Raw genomic sequence first — 15,763 nt, forward strand, 5'->3', positions numbered from 1 at the left:
AAGTTATTTCAACATAAGCTCCCTGAAAGTAATGCTTGATTCCCCCGCACCAACCTTTCCTATACCTGAAAATGCCTTGTGGCTAAATTTGGGTCGGTGACATCTTAGGATAGGTTTGCTCTGTGTCTTATTGTCTATATTTTATTGTCAGATTTTTTTAATTGGATATTTTATGTATTTACATTTCAAAAGTTATCTTCTTTCCTGGTTTCCCCTTTGGAACCCCCTTTCCAACCGCCTTCCCCTGATTCTATGAAGGTATTCCCCCTCCCACCTACTCCCACCTCACCTTCCTGGCATTCCCTTACCCTGGAGAATCTGAGCCTTCACAGAACCAAGGGCCTCTCCTATTGATGCTAGAGAAGGCCATCCTCTGCTACATATGCAGCTGGAGCCATAGGTCCCTCCATGTGTGCTCTTTGATTGGTGGTTTAGTCCTGGGAGCTCTGGGCAGTCTGGTTGATTGAAATTGCTGTTCGTCCTATGGGGTTGCAAACCCCTTCAGCTCCTTCAAGCTATTCTCTAACTTTTCCATCGGGGTCCCTGTGCTCAGTCCAATAGTTGGCTGTGAGCACTCACATCTGTATTGGTCAGGCTCTCTAGCAGAGCTTCTCAGGAGACAGCTATATCCGGCTCCTGTCAGCAAGCACTTCTTGGCATCAGCAATAGTGTCTGGATTTGGTGTCTGTATATGGGATGGATCTCTAGGTAGGACAGTCACTGGATGGCCATTCCTTCAGTCTCTGTTCTACATGTTGTCCCCACATTTCCTTTAGACAAAAGCCATATCTAGAGATAAGTGGGTGGCCCCATTCCCCAAAGGAGGTCCTTGCCTAAAGTCTGAATATGGTCTCAACAGGTTCTCCCTCCCCTTTGGTGGGCATTTCAGCTAATCTCATCATTGTTGGGTCCTGGGAATCTCTTGCTTTCCTTACCTACCCCCAGGTCCCCATCCCCTATTGCTACACACCTCTGTTCAATTTCCTGACCCTTTATACATTATCCCTGTCTCTTTCCATACCCGGTCCTGCCCTCCCTTTTCCCTTCCCCCTCTTCTCTTCCCTTTAAGTTTCTCCTGTCCTCTACTTCCAGGCAAGTATTTTGTTTTCTCTTCTAGTAAGGACTGAAGAATCCACATTTTCTTTTTCTTGAGCTCTATATGGTCTGTGAATTGTATTTTGGGTATTCCAAGCTTTTGGGCTAATATCCACTTATCACTGAGTGCATACCAGGTATGTTCTTTTGTGACTGGGTTACCTCACTCAGGATGATAGCTTCTAGCTCCTCCCATTTGCCTAATAATTTCATGAAGTCATTGTTTTTAATAGCTGAATAGTACTCTACTGTGTAAATGTACCACATTTTCTGTAGCCATTCCTCCTGTCTTTCCAGCTTCTGGCCATTATAAATAAGGGTGCTATGTGCTCTTGTTATATGTTGGAGCAACTTTTGGGTATATGCCTAGGAGTGGTATAGCTGGGTCCTCAGGTAGAATTATGTCCAATTTTCTAAGGAGTCACCAGACTGATTACCAGACTGGTTGTACCAGCTTGCAATCCCAGCAGCAATGGAGGAGTGTTCCTCATTCTCCACATCTTCATCAGCATCTGCAGTCACCTGGGTGTTTTTTTTTTTTTTTTTTTTTTTTTTTTATCTTAGCCATTCTGACTGGTGTGAGGTGGAATCTCAAGATTGTATTGACCTGCATTTCCCTCATGACTAGGGAAGTTGAACATTTCTTTAAATGCTTTATGGCCATTTGATACTCCTCAGTTGAGAATTCTCTGCTTAGCTCAGTACCCCATTTTCTAATAGGGTTATTTGGGTCTCTGGAGTCTAACTTCTTGAGTTCTGTGTATATAAGGGATATTAGCTCTCTTTCGGATGTAGATTGGTAATTTCTCTAGATGGGAAGCTGGCAATGCCGTTGTTGTCCCTTTTCTAAGCATCTCTCTTGGGCTGCAATACAGCCTAGCTGAAATTTAATCGTGCCTCCTGTACCATGAGGTAGACATGGTTGATATTGCTGCTTGTCTCACTTTCATTCACAAGTTTCTTCTTAAAATTATTTAGATTGCATCTGATTGCTTATCTATCTATCTATCTATCTATCTATCTATCTATCTATGTATCTATCTATCTATTCATTATTTATTTGTGTGTGTGTTTGCACCCTGCCTGCTTTTGTACAAGTCTAAAGAAAATCTGTCATCACCATCATCTGGTGGTCAGACTTGGTGCCTCACGCTCTGTGTGTATATCTGGTACAGCCCAACCATCTTGCTGTCCTTGAGGTTTGTGTATTTATTTTGCATTATGAGTTAGAATGCACATCTATCTTTTTAAGGTAACTATTATTTGCGATCTATAGGCAAACTAATCTTAAGTGGGGCAGCCACTGGAGGCAGGACTGTATATTTAAGACCATGTTTCATAGGAGCGATATCATGAGGCCAAATGTGACCGCATTCCACCCGCTAGAATTGTCGAGAAAAGATGCATTCTGAGGCTTATCGTTAAAATAGGTGCCAAGGATCTTGGCAGCCAGTTTGTAACGATTTAAGACTTTTAAATCATTGGTATAAAAAGCTTATATTCTTCCAGGATCTAGAAAATCCTGAAGTTTTATTTTATAATTAATTTTAGTCTTTTCAATACATACCAATACTTTAATAAAACCAAATCAAGTATCCACACAAGGTCAGTATCACATTATTAGAATTCCATGTCTAGTGAGTGTAATTATGCTGATAAACCTCCTTCTGCAGAAGCAACACTTAACAGAATTAGTAAGTATTGCTTTTCTGTCTTTTTCTGGTTTGGAGTGTCCTTTCTAGTAGCTAAAATTCCACAAAGGTAGAGACCATGACTATATTCCTGGCCTCATAGATCATGAACACATATTTATTAAATCAATGACAATGAGACATATGACTGATGCTCTCTTCAGTTAGAGGAACCCTCTGGTGAAGACTGTTTTGTAATAGCATCTAGATTAGACAGAATTTCTTATGGTAGTTAAAATTCTGGTGAATGAAAACTTCATGCTAAGTAGTACTCATTAAAACAGTCTTATTCTGGCTGTTCTATTTGGAGATAATACTCTCTGCTATGCCGAGTCTCTGGTTCCTGACTATGACCTTGTGTCATTTCCACCTCTGGAGAGTGGGAAAAAACCAGTTTGTATAATGGGCTATTACTCTCAGAAGTAGCTTACTAATCAGTTAGCTAATTCAGTGCACCATGTAAGCTCCTCACTGACCTTGTTAGAGCTGGAGAAGCTCCCCCAAGCCTCTAAGCAGAATTAGTGGTGTGTCTGGGCAGGAAGAGAGCAAACACGCTCTCTGTGAGCTGACTGCGGAGGTTGCACTGCAAAGAACTGTTGGTATTTTCTTCTAACTAGTGATGGGTAAGAGCCAACAGCCAGAAATGAAATGAGGATTCAGCACACAACCTCCAGAAACTGAGTATATCCACAAATACAAATAAGGCTGGAGAAGACCCTGCCCTCCAAATACGGAGCCCTACCTTTTGGTAGGCTTTGTTTCTTTGTTTGTTTGATTGATTTTTTTAAAACAAGAACTGAAGCAGAAAAAAAGACTTAAACCTTCCAAACTTCCCAACACTCGGAGAATTGTTTGGGGGTTCTTAGTTTCCACTTATTATTTTCACATCTGATAAGTACTATATAATTTCATAGAAAACCCAGACTTTGTTTTGTTTTGAAAGAGTAAACAACACACTGACGTTGCCTTACCAAGAATGTGTACAACACGTCCTGCAAAAGCTGTGCGGCCAGCAGAAGATTCTACACAGTGTGTTCTGTGATGGAAAAGAATGAGCCGAGTCTGCAAACGCCTCTCATCTGCTGGAACCTCTTCCATCCAGTGGAGGGCATCTTGAACTCTTCTTCTACTCTGTACGATATGACGGGGCTAAGATCAAATCTTGAACTTGGGATTGCTCAGAGGCACTACATTTTACAACCACGGTTTACTCTGTAGCTCTGATTAGGGTAGAACTTGTTAAGTAGCCTATGTTGCTTCACACTTATGCTGGAGGACCCTGCTTCAGGTCGTGAACACGGAGATTACAGTTGTGGACCCTAACACCTGGCTTTTGTAGGTGCTTCTTAAGGATGCCACGGTGGTTTGAATATGCTTGGTCGAAAGGAAGTGGCACTATTAGAGGTGTGGCCTTGTTGGAGGAAGTGTCACTGTGGAGTTTTGAAGCTCTGCCCAAAGCAGAAGAAACCCTCCTCCTAACTGCCTGCAGAAGACATCTTCTGGATGCCTTCAGATCAGCTATTCTAGCATCATGTCTGCCTGGACATTACCATGCTTCCTGCCATTATGAAAATGGACTGTCCCTTTAAAACTGTAAGGCAGCCTCATTTGAATATTCCCATTTATAAGAGTTACTTTGGTCATGGAGTCCCTTTACAGCAATGGAAACCATAACTCAGATGATGCTTGTGTTTTATTTTACCTTACCCACATGTTTTTTTTTTTTTCTTTTCTTCAAAATTTGATTCCATTATTGTATTTGATGTATCCATGCTGCAAAACCTTTCAGGCACTTAATGGCATGGAATATTGAAAGAGAGACGGGGGTTGGGGAGATGAGTGGAGGAAAGGAAGATGGAGGAGAGGGAGAGAAACGGCAGATGCTACAGAGTGAGTTTTACAGCTTGGGGATGCTGGGAGTCACAGTGGTTAAGTGACATGCCCACTCACTTTACAGACTATAAAGCCTGGTCCCCAGATAGGGTGCTAAGATTTAAGCACTTTTCAGACTGAGGAATGCTTGCCTCTTCTTACCAGCTGGCTTCCCTGTCTTACCTCGGTGAGCACAGCTGAAGGTCACACCTACTCTCCCTCAGGTGAAATGCTTTGTAATAGACAACCAAGCTCATAGCCAGTTTGGGTTTGTTTTTGAGGGGCGATTATTAACAGAAAGAGACGGACTGAAAGACAGCATGAAAACATGGTATGGTAGGATGAGCATTTCACCGTATGTACTCTACAAATCACAAATCAAACCCAGAAAAAAAAAAAACAGTGCTTGAAAGGGAAACAGGCCACAGTTGTTCCCAAAAAAAATTTCAACATAAGTAAACAGAACAAATAAATAAACACCCCAAATACAGAGGAGAAGGGTTTGGAAGGAGGAGGAAGAAAGAGGATGAGAAGGATTATAAAACAAAACTAAAAAAATAGATTTTTTTTTTCAAAAATAGACCCACTCTGGGGTTTGCATTGCATTTTCCGCAATCTGTAAGCAGTTTCTGCTTGTGCCTTGCATTATGGATGAAGTCAGAGCTGTAAGACTTTTTGATGCATAGGAATATCAGAGAATCTAGAACATTCTGATCCATCTGCCTTTGCCCTTATTTCACTTTACAATTGGAGGTAAGACAGCGTGTTCCGCACCATGTCTTTCTTCAAGGATCAATTTATACGCTTGAAGAGAAAAAGCAAAGGCCACGCCCTCTCTCAGAGTCTTGCATTCATAGTGGCGTCTCACTCTTCGATACTGATGTGTGTGGCAAATCCAAAACCCGGATCTCTTGGTATTTGGATCTCTCATTACCACACAGTCAGTGAGTGTTTCCATTGCTCAAAATGGCTTCCAGAGTCTTGCCGGTTTCTCTGCCCTCTGAGAAAGAGCTGCTGCAGCAGTTCCTGCTCCTTGAGATGCTGACTTACACACTGAGGCAGGGTGTTGAGGGCCTTCAGTGACACCAAAAAGCAGAAAGGAATAAGGTCGACTGTCTCTGTGCTTCCTACGCATGCAAACTGGCAATGCCTTTTTACTTTAACTGTTCTGCCAGCTACGATGCTATCCTCCTTAGCACTTAGGTCAGACTTTTCAACTTTCAGGTGATACCTCACACTCAGCTAGTCAAGCCACAGATACTGTTATAATTGGACCCTAGCTTTGATTCTTTGTATCTATGTGTTTCACTTGGAGTGAAACACCTGTAGAAGCCAGCAAACTAGGAAGAAGGTATTTGGTATTTGGGATGGAGGATGCCTTAAGGAACAAGGGTTAACAGAACACAGGTGGCATTAAAGCAGGAAGGACAACACGAAGATTTAAGGGGAGCTACTCCTGTTGTTTAGTTATGCGGACAGGACATCAAACTGCCTTCTAAGCATCTGTCCTTGTATCCACAAACAAATGTTCAAATCCATTGCATTGATGAACTCACCTTTGCTAGGGTTAAGTGCACTGTGTCTCTCGAAGAATTGGTCTGTCAAATAGCTAGCCACGGATGGCGGAGAAGCATGTGGGACTGTATTCTTACCTGCTGAACTATTGGATGACGGATTTTGGGAGGGGGGGTCACTATTTTCAGATCAGACCCACCATTGAGCACAGTAGGTTTCATGTGATGGTTCCATCCCCATAGTTACCCTGATGACCATAGTTAAAGTTACAAGAAAAAGAAAACATGACCAGGAGAAAGTGATGTGTAGAGAGGGGGATGATTGAATGGGTGGGTGGGGTGAGGGTCATTGGGGGTGAGCATGGGTGGGGGTGAGGGTGGGTGGGGTGAGGGTGGGTGGGGGTGAGGGTGATTGGGGGTGAGGGTGGGTGGGGGTGAGGGTGATTGGGGGTGAGGGTGGGTGGGGGTGAGGGTGATTGGGGGTGAGGGTGATTGGGGGTGAGGGTGGGTGGGGGTGAGGGTGGGTGGGGGTGAGGGTGATTGGGGGTGAGGGTGATTGGGGGTGAGGGTCATTGGGGGTGAGGGTGGGTGGGGGTGAGGGTGGGTGGGGTGAGGGTGGGTGGGGGTGAGAATAATCAGTGTGGATTATACACATGTATGAAATGGCCCAACAACAAATTTTAATTGATAAGAAACTCACATAGCCATAGAAATGTCTCCTCGTGGACTCTTTTATAAAGGAAATCACAAAGTCAAGAGACTGTTTTCAATGTGATATGCTATAAAACATAAAACAATAATAGCATTAATGTCAACATTAATTTTGTAACTCCATCAAGTTACAAACTGGAATTTAAATCGGATTTCAAATCATGAACAAGAACAAAAACTTCATGATGACATCATTACCTAGTAAAATATTTTACTACAACTTTAAGCATATGAATTATAAATTTATGCTCTCTGCCTTTTCACATTCAGTAGCAGCCCAGTGTACACATAACTGTTTAATTCACCTTGTTATATTGTGTGGTAGCTTATGACTCCTTTTTACACATTGGCCGGCTTTCAGCTATTCAATTAAAAATGGGATGTTTTATTAATGTAGTCAGCTGTTGATATAAACCAACCTGTACTTTTCATATTCAGCAAAAATGCCGCTAAACTCTCTCCGTTAACTTCTTAACAGCTAAAAATAGAAGCCTAATGTAATGTTTATAGTACAGACCCAGTGATAAATATAGAATTCTAGTTTTCCACCCAGTGGAAATTCAAGCTTGAATAAAAGGCACATGTTCAAGTTTCTTCTGGGCTAATGGTAGAGAAAGGCTTGCTTTCCTGTTAGGAACTGACTTGTAAAATCAGGCACAAGGTCAGAAAAGTCGTTTTCTTGTGTCTTTATCCTTGGAGGAAAACCTTGAATACATGTTTGAATACATGTCTGAATACATGTTTGAATACATGTTTGAATACATGTTTGAATACATGTTTGAATACATGTCTGAATACATGTTTGTCGGGCTATGGGTCCTGCATCTGCTCTGCCACAGGGCTTGGCCGCTGGGGACGCAAGACCCGGGAAGTTGGTCGTGGTGGGTGTCTGGCTGTAGGCTGTAGGGAAGCCCCCACCCCTGTGACATTGCTCTGGAGGTGGGAAAGGACAGTCTGAGGCACAGGACAGCCAGAGCTGGCTCTGGGGTTCCTGGGCTTGCAAGGAGGCCGAGGTCGTCTGGTTCTCAGGTTTTTGGACACCCCAGCACCGCTAGATGCAGCTGAAGAGCTGAGAACACAGTGGGGCCCATGAGGGCTGGATCTAGCCCAGAGCCCAGGGGGGAAAGGGGTGCTCCAGCTGGTCCCGCAGGGAGCGAGTCCTAGGCTTAATAGCTGCAGGCAGCCTTGAGCTTGAGGTGGCCATGTCAGGGAGCACAGAGCCTTCTACAAGAGATTAGGTAAAGGCCTTCTCCTTAAGGCATTTATTTTCATGGTGGGAAGTGGATGTGTAAAACCATGCCCTACTTCTTAGAGTGGGCCTGAGATTGAATACCTTTTGCAGGGAGGAGTGTCTGGGAAGGAAAGCTTATTGGCTAAGCTCTCCAGGCCTTTAGGTATCTCATTAAAATGGAGATCTGTATTGAGCCTCCTTAACCACAGGTCACATCCTCTACATGTGGCGGAGTGGGCTGTTGCCCTTATATGACTGATGGCCACACATCTTGGGGATGCTGGGGTTAGTGACAGGGGCCTGGTACCCGTGAACAAGCAAGGCTCCTACGGTCCACTCAGCCTCTTTGGGGTTTTTAGCCTTAGCTCAACCTCTCTCTCTCTTCCCCCTCCCTCCTTCCCCCCTCCCCTTCCCCCTTCCTCTCTCATACACACACATAAGCAACTAACTTTCAAATTGTTTTATTTTCCAAACAAATCCACCTTAAGGAGCCATTCCCTGAAGAACATGTGGAAATTCCAAATGCTGCTCAAAGTTGCCCGTGGCTATATGACAACATTATACAATTAATGTGAAGCACTGGACATGGGAGCAGGAAACCCAGGCTTAGCCACTAGAGGAGGTAGCATAGAAAGTTTGAGTCACAGCAATTGTCCCCACCTCAGGCTCTGCCTCGCCCATGGTATTTTTCCTTCTTTGTGGCTGTTGCTGCTTAAGGTTTTTACAATAATATACAAAGACATCTTTATAGAATCATATTGACCAGAAGATGTGATGGTGCTTTTAAGAACATCTCTATGGATAATACTTAGAGAGCCAGCTACGAAGTGCAAGCTTTGTATCTTACTGAGCAACCCGTGTAAGGGATGTTGGCAGAATTCATCAACTCAAGTTGCACAATAGTGTGTTAGAGTCTGCATCCTTCATCCTGTCTGTTACTGTCACCTCGGTAACCCAGGCACGGCTAAAAGAATGGGCGGCTCCTTAAATCCGAAACAATAAGGGAATGCAAAAAGAAATAATTGATGTTCGGCATGAGAAAAATCAATCGGGATGGTACAAGAGTCACACAGGCTAGAATGATAGATTTGGGACAAATGATTAGAAAATGACGGCCCTCCAGTAAAGCAAGGTCACATGAACAAGGGATTGAGAGGAGTTGTCATGGACAAAGATCATCCCATGGAGGTTTTAATTAACCACAAGTTTAAAAGAAGAAGAAGAAGAAGAAGAAGAAGAAGAAGAAGAAGAAGAAGAAGAAGAAGAAGAAGAAGAAAGAAGAAAATCCGACGTAGTATCTAAAGGAGCTAAAAAAAAAGATGCTCAGTACGCAGCGTGCCATCTTTAGGGGTGGAGAGAATGGTGCTACCGACATTTCTACTTCGCCACCAGGGCCTGAGAACTAAGTTGCATTGCTGAGCTAAAGTTTCTTCAGAGACAACATATTTTTGTGAGTCTTTGGAATCTTTAAAAGCAGCGATTCAACTGTGTCCTCAAACCACCATGTGAGAGCTCAAGTGAACATCTAAGTTCTGTCAAACTCTCGTGAGTTTGGTGCGTCCACGGGCTTCTCAATTGAGAGGTCATTTGCCTCCGTCTGAGTATGAACCGGAGAAAGGGGAGCTGAGAGTGGGTAAGTCAGACCGGAAGCTGCACAGATTTGGAAAGGGATAGACTCTGAAGAGTGAAATGGTCACTACTCTTGTTAAAACCTTCAGGTCTGACAAAAGCATGGCTTTCCCCATGCTGTCACTTCTTCCCTCCCAATTCCCCCACTAGAGAAAAACGACTGTTCCTCAAAGACAGAACACCAACCCCACAACCTTTTTTATTCTTATTTTGGCCACGAGGTGTGTTTTATTCTCATCAATCATAGAAATAATTTTCTATAATATCCCAGAGCAAGCCGGTGAAATCTGGCAGTCCGATTAGTGGGGGGGGGGGGGGGGTTCCCACGGGCTGGTGGCATCAGCGCGGAGTGCCCGGGTTCACAGCGCAGCTTGTGGCTCGTGACCATCTCGCAGGTGGCACTTCCTCCACATCACGAGGGGTCTTGGAGATGACAGGGCGGGGTGGGGTAATATTCCTTAGCTTTTAGATTTCACTCCTCTTTTCCTGTTCGGTGGTGTCTTTGGTCGGCAGGGTGTTCTTCTCCTGCGTCTCGGTTTTCTTCTTCTTGGCCTTATCGAAGCTGGCGATTTCCCCCAGGTCCGGCTTGTCTGCCATTTTCTTACAACTCGTGGATTCTCGTTCCGAGCTCGCGCTCCAGGTGCTCCCACTCGTGTGGCTGCAGCAAGAGACCTCCCACAGCCTTCTTCTTGCCTCTTCTAATTTCTCTCGGTGGCTCTCAACCCTCCTAGTCCTGCGGCCATTTAATACAGTTCCTCCTATTGTGAAGATTCCCCCAAGCATAAATTTACTTTCTTTGCTACTTCATAACTGATTCTGCTACTGTTATGAATCATATTATAAATATCCAATATTCAAGATATCTAATATGCGGGCTCCTGTGAAAGGGTTGAGACTCAGAGTAACAGAACCATACACTCTCTTAATGACTGCCATTTTTGTGTGGATAGTAATCCAACACTCCCACCTCAATATGCGCATGAATATCCATGATACCAACCGAGGCCTAACCAACTCTGGGGTCATCGTTGCTAGATTACCATTTTTCACGGTCACCTCAGTTTCCTTCTGTCCCTTCCTTTTGGTCTTCCGGCAATATTCTCGGTGTCAAATCCATCTCACTTTCTCATCCGCACACTTGGTCCACTTAATCATTAATCTGAGCTCATTTTATTATAAGCAGGCAAACTATTACCAACCCCATCTATCTGATGTTATAAACAGATCAGTGATGAAAATAACATCGCTTTCTTACTAGGAGGAGACACGTGGCCCGGGCTATTCACCCCATGCATATAAAGCTCGTGATTTAGTACTTTTAAAACTCTTTTTGAGACTGTAAGTTGTCCTCTTCTGTTCTTCGTAAAACCTCAGATCTAACCCTAGATCAACCAGTTCCCCCCCCCTTTCCCATCATACATCTGAATGCCAACCTCCAATGAAAAGAAATGTCTTGACGGCGTGGCCTCCTGCCATAACAAACTCAGTCTCCCACATCAGTGGCGCTGTTAACTGCACACCAAGGCTTCTAACTCCTCATTGTCCACTTCCTCTTTCGGGTCCTACAATAATATTTTTGAGCCTTTGATACTTTGATGTTCTCCATCTTTTTTTTTTTTTTTTTTTTTTTTTTTTTTTTTTTTTTTTTTTTTTTTTTAAGCAAATGAACTCTACATCAGAGAGAAAATGCAGACCCTTCTGGAGGAACATTTTTCCACTTCTGGATTCTTCCCATGATGCACACTGAAAAACGGCTGCTGTGTATTGGGTTCTGTGGATTACATCTTCCTATTTCTTTAGGCTCCTTAAACTTTAGGTATGTTTCAAGGGTTTTATTTTTTTCTTCTTTGATTCTCATTTACCAGATTCCCATGTCCTGAAACTCTCTGGTCCCTGTCTGTGCTTCATTGTTTCAGTCACAAGTCTCACCTTGCCGATGTTTCTGGTTACTAAAATCAACAGGCACATTTCAGTCCTCACCTTATGTTCCCTCTGATTTCTTTAGATTCCTGCCTCCATCTTTCTGATGTTCTTTTCTTGCATGGTTTCTATGGCATGACTCTAACTTGATTCTTTTTTTTTTTAAATGCCGTTTTCAAAACTCTGGTCCATTTGTAAGATATTAACCACAGTTAACAAGATTGTCTAACATTTGAATTTCTAACTCTAGTCGTCCCTATATCTTTGTAGCTAATGGATAATTCCAAAGAGCTCAAATGAAACTCATTTCTGGTGCCCTATATAGCATTGCAAACATATGCTGCCTTGAGTTGAATTGTCATCCTCCTGTTGTTAAATTTATATACCTTCTGTCTTTTCTGGCTTGGCAAACAGAACCACATTATACCCTCCTCTCTTAAGCCACAAGTTTATTTCATCTGCTTATAGAGTCTTATCCAATTTTTTCATATCACTTTTAAGTCTATTCTGTAATTATCTTCCTGGGAACACTGTTATATCCTTGGACTTTGTTGTACTTTCTTCAAAAGCCACCCCCCCTTTTTTTTCTGCCACAAGGCACTGGGAAATCACATTCCTGTCAGAGAACCATCATAGAAATTCTCTCCATATTTCCTATAACTCTCAACTTCAAACGCAATTTACTATAAACCAATTTGTATTGTACTAAGTGCTCACTGTATATGACAGTGACTTTTTTGTTCCCCATAAATTCTTTCAGAATAAAAATAAAATAGGAACAAATGAAGATTAAACTATTAGGAAATGTATTAAAGTCAGAATTCAAAAAAATTCTTTAAAACATAAAAAGGACTCATAATGTTTTTTTTTTTTTTTTTAAATGACCCAGAGCTGGCTTTGAGTCTTGGTCCCTAGAATATTTATTTCCTCACAGGAGGCCGAGCTCTATTGTTTTAAAAAGTATGTGCTAAACTCTAATTTATACATTCAGTTATGTTAAAATAACTCAATCAAACAGAACTTTAGCCATTTAGCGACTGCCAGCTCTGTGCTCTTATAAAACTCCACACTGCATCTTCTGACCACTAATACGAGATTCCAATATCCTTTGTTTTCAAACACAGAGATGTGGAGGCAGAGGGTGATATGCCTGAGGTTTGTGTTACTCTTGGTAGAAACCCTCAAAAATGTCTTCAGAGGACCTTCCACAACGCGTGGGATATTTCAACAGAGTCGCTCTGGGTGGACATTAGGTCTGGAGGAACAGAACAGAGCAAGCAGCCGAGAGAAGTCGGTGTAGCAAAGAGGTAGCCGCAGCTCTATCCACCAGTAGAGGTTCTCAGCCGAGAACTGTGTTAGAAACTGAGCTACCGGGTTTGCTCATTGGCTATGACCCTGATGTGCAAGAAAAGGCAAAGGATAAGGAAGGCCCCATCTTTCCAGTGTGAACAACAGAAGGTGGAAGAGCTGTGGAAACCGAGAGCTGTGCTACGAAAAGAGTCTCAGAGACCAGGTGCCCGCTTAACTGTGAAAAACATCACCTTTGAGAATATTTCAAGCAGTATGGGGGAAACTGAAGTGGTAGAAATTATGACTGACAGAGTCAGTGTAAGAGAGGGGGGCTTTGCTTCTGTCACCTTTGATGACCCCGACTCCGTGGATAAGATGGCCATTCAGAAAAACCATACTGTGAATGGCCATAATCTTGAACTAAGAACAGCTCTGTCAGCGAAAGAGATGTTTACTACTTTGCCCAGCCAGAGAGGTCAAAGAGCTTCTGGGAAGCCTGTTGGTGGCTGTGGAGGTGTCTTTGATGGCAACAGCAGTTTTGGTTGAGAAGGAAACTTCGGTGGTCACTGTGGTGGCCTTGTTGGCAGCCGTGGTGGTGTATATGGCAGTGAAAATGACTATAATGGATTTGGGCAGTGACAGTGGTGATGGAGAAGGTGGCCCTGGCTATTCTGGAGGAAGCAGAGGCGATGGTGGGAGTGGCAGCTATAGCGGTTGTCACCACAGAGGGGATGGAGGCACTTGTGGTGGTGGTGGAAGGAACAATGATTTGGGCAGTTACAACAAATCAGATTTTACATTTTGGACCCATGAAAGGTGGAAACTTTGAAGGCAGGAGCTCTGGCACTTATGGTGCTGGAGGCCATGACTTTGCTAAACCAAGAAACCAAGGTGGCTGTGGAGGTTCCAGCAGCAGAAGCAGCAGCAGCAGCAGGAGCAGCAGCAGCAGCAGCAGCAGAAGCACAGTTTAGAACATCTGAGGACTACACAACTGTGTGTCACTAGGAACAGAGTATGAGCAGAGGAAACTACAGCTCAGGCACGGTTCAATGACCCTCCTCTGCCAAATGGGACTCTGTGGAAGAGACACACATGCACTCCGAAGACATTTCTACAGGATGAAATATCGCTGTGTGTTCACCAATACTTCAGAAATATTTACTTCTTCTCTGGTAGCAAGTTTATCTATTTTTTTAAGTTAAGGATTAAGATTTTTGATTGGTAAAAAGAAATAAACAAGGGTACATAAATTAGGGGTAGTTTTACTTCTATTTATTTTTCTCTTAAACTTATTAGGTTTATATGTCTGAGTTTTCGGCTTGCATGTCTGTGTACCAGGTACATGCCCAGTGGCCACAGAGGTAAAAGCAGGTGTCAGTCCCCAGAGACGGCTCTCGATGGGCACCGGTGAGGTGCATGGATCGCTTGGAATCAAACACAGGCCCTCTGCACAAACAAGAATTAACTGCTTTTAATCACTGAGCCATCCGGCCAGATGGCCATTTTAATTTTTATTGGTTCTTATTAATAAGACCTAATGATTTTCGAGGGGGTATTACAATTTGATCACACATTATATATATTTCTAGTGCCTTCATTTCTTTGGTATCAGAGGTGTAATGCTTAATGCATTATCTGCAGAGATCTTATTTAGAACATTACAAAGGAGAAGTGGAAGAATTTGGGGGACAGGGATCTCCATATTTGTAAGACTTGCCTGGAGGGCTTGGAGTGTTTTCCTGCATAGGGAGGGGGCTTGGTCATTATGTAGTCTCTTTATAAACATTAACTGAGTGAAGGGGCGGCAGACACGCATGAGAATGAATGCAGGAAGCCCATGAAGCTTCCTCCCTCTGCTATTATAATGAGAAATGTTAAAACTGTAACCACAATAGTGCTGCTGTGCCTCAGGAGCACATTATACTTGTGACTTTGTCATATTTGTTTTTTCTAACTCAGAAGAGCAAACATAGGTTTTCTTTCTTCCAGCTACAGCAATAACTAAAGCTAACTATAAACACTTTTCATATTTAAATGGTCTGTCTTAGTAAAAGGATGCTTATTATACTGGTTTCAAAACTAGAAGGCAGGAGAGTTAACATGTTTTCCCAAGATCAACCCAACTCGAGGGAACAGATTTTGCAGACAGTATTACATTTAAGGTTTTAAAGTAAAACCAAGTTACTCTTTGGTTTGCTTCGGTTCATAGTGAAAATCATTTCTCAAAAGAGAAATTCATTCTCTAGTAGCAGTACTAAGAAGAGTCAGCCCCCCTCACCCCACTGCATGCAGAGCCTTCCCTCCAGATGTTATTTAGTATTTATTTTGCAATGTTTATTATGACAGTCCAAGATGTTCATGTATTCGAGATACATCAGGGAGTTTATTTATAGTCAGACAGCTTCTTGAGGTGGAGAAAGTTTACTTTGGGTGTGGGCTAAGGTCCATAAGTACCAGAAAAACTGGGCGTGTCTGGCTTCCTCCTGTGTATCCCTGTTTCCCCTTATTTCCTTTCATTAAGGGGACTCTGTTTCATTCTTTGCTTTCCGTTTGTGTTTTTAGCACTGGAGTTTTGTACAATTCATGTTGCTTTGCACAGGGAATGGGAGAAACCCATGGCTGGGTGGATGATAGACTAGACACATTTGCTTATGAGTTGGGCTGCCATCAGAGGTGAGACAGGAGTAGATGAACTTTCCCAAGGCAACCAGGATGGAGAGCATTTGGATGTCTGTTGACAGGATGTTGGTTGATATTTCTCAAAGGAAACTTAGGCCAGGAGAGCATAGAGGCCACAGATGTCCGTCTCT

At 43.0% G+C, this 15,763-nt stretch overlaps 1 protein-coding gene across 1 annotated transcript; it reads right to left on the reverse strand.

The window, feature by feature from the left end:
* Positions 1–10,208: 10,208 nt before the first annotated feature.
* Positions 10,209–10,340, reverse strand: LOC308430172 (thymosin beta-10-like; the record flags this gene model as incomplete). Its single annotated transcript, XM_080929303.1, has 1 exon — positions 10,209–10,340. The coding sequence occupies one exon, from the start codon at positions 10,338–10,340 to the stop codon at positions 10,209–10,211; it is 132 nt and encodes a 43-aa protein (XP_080785429.1).
* Between the last annotated feature and the right edge of the window lie 5,423 nt (positions 10,341–15,763).

The sequence above is a fragment of the Micromys minutus genome (genome assembly GCF_963924665.1).
Source record: "Micromys minutus genome assembly, chromosome: 15".
Taxonomy (NCBI): Eukaryota; Metazoa; Chordata; class Mammalia; order Rodentia; family Muridae; genus Micromys; species Micromys minutus.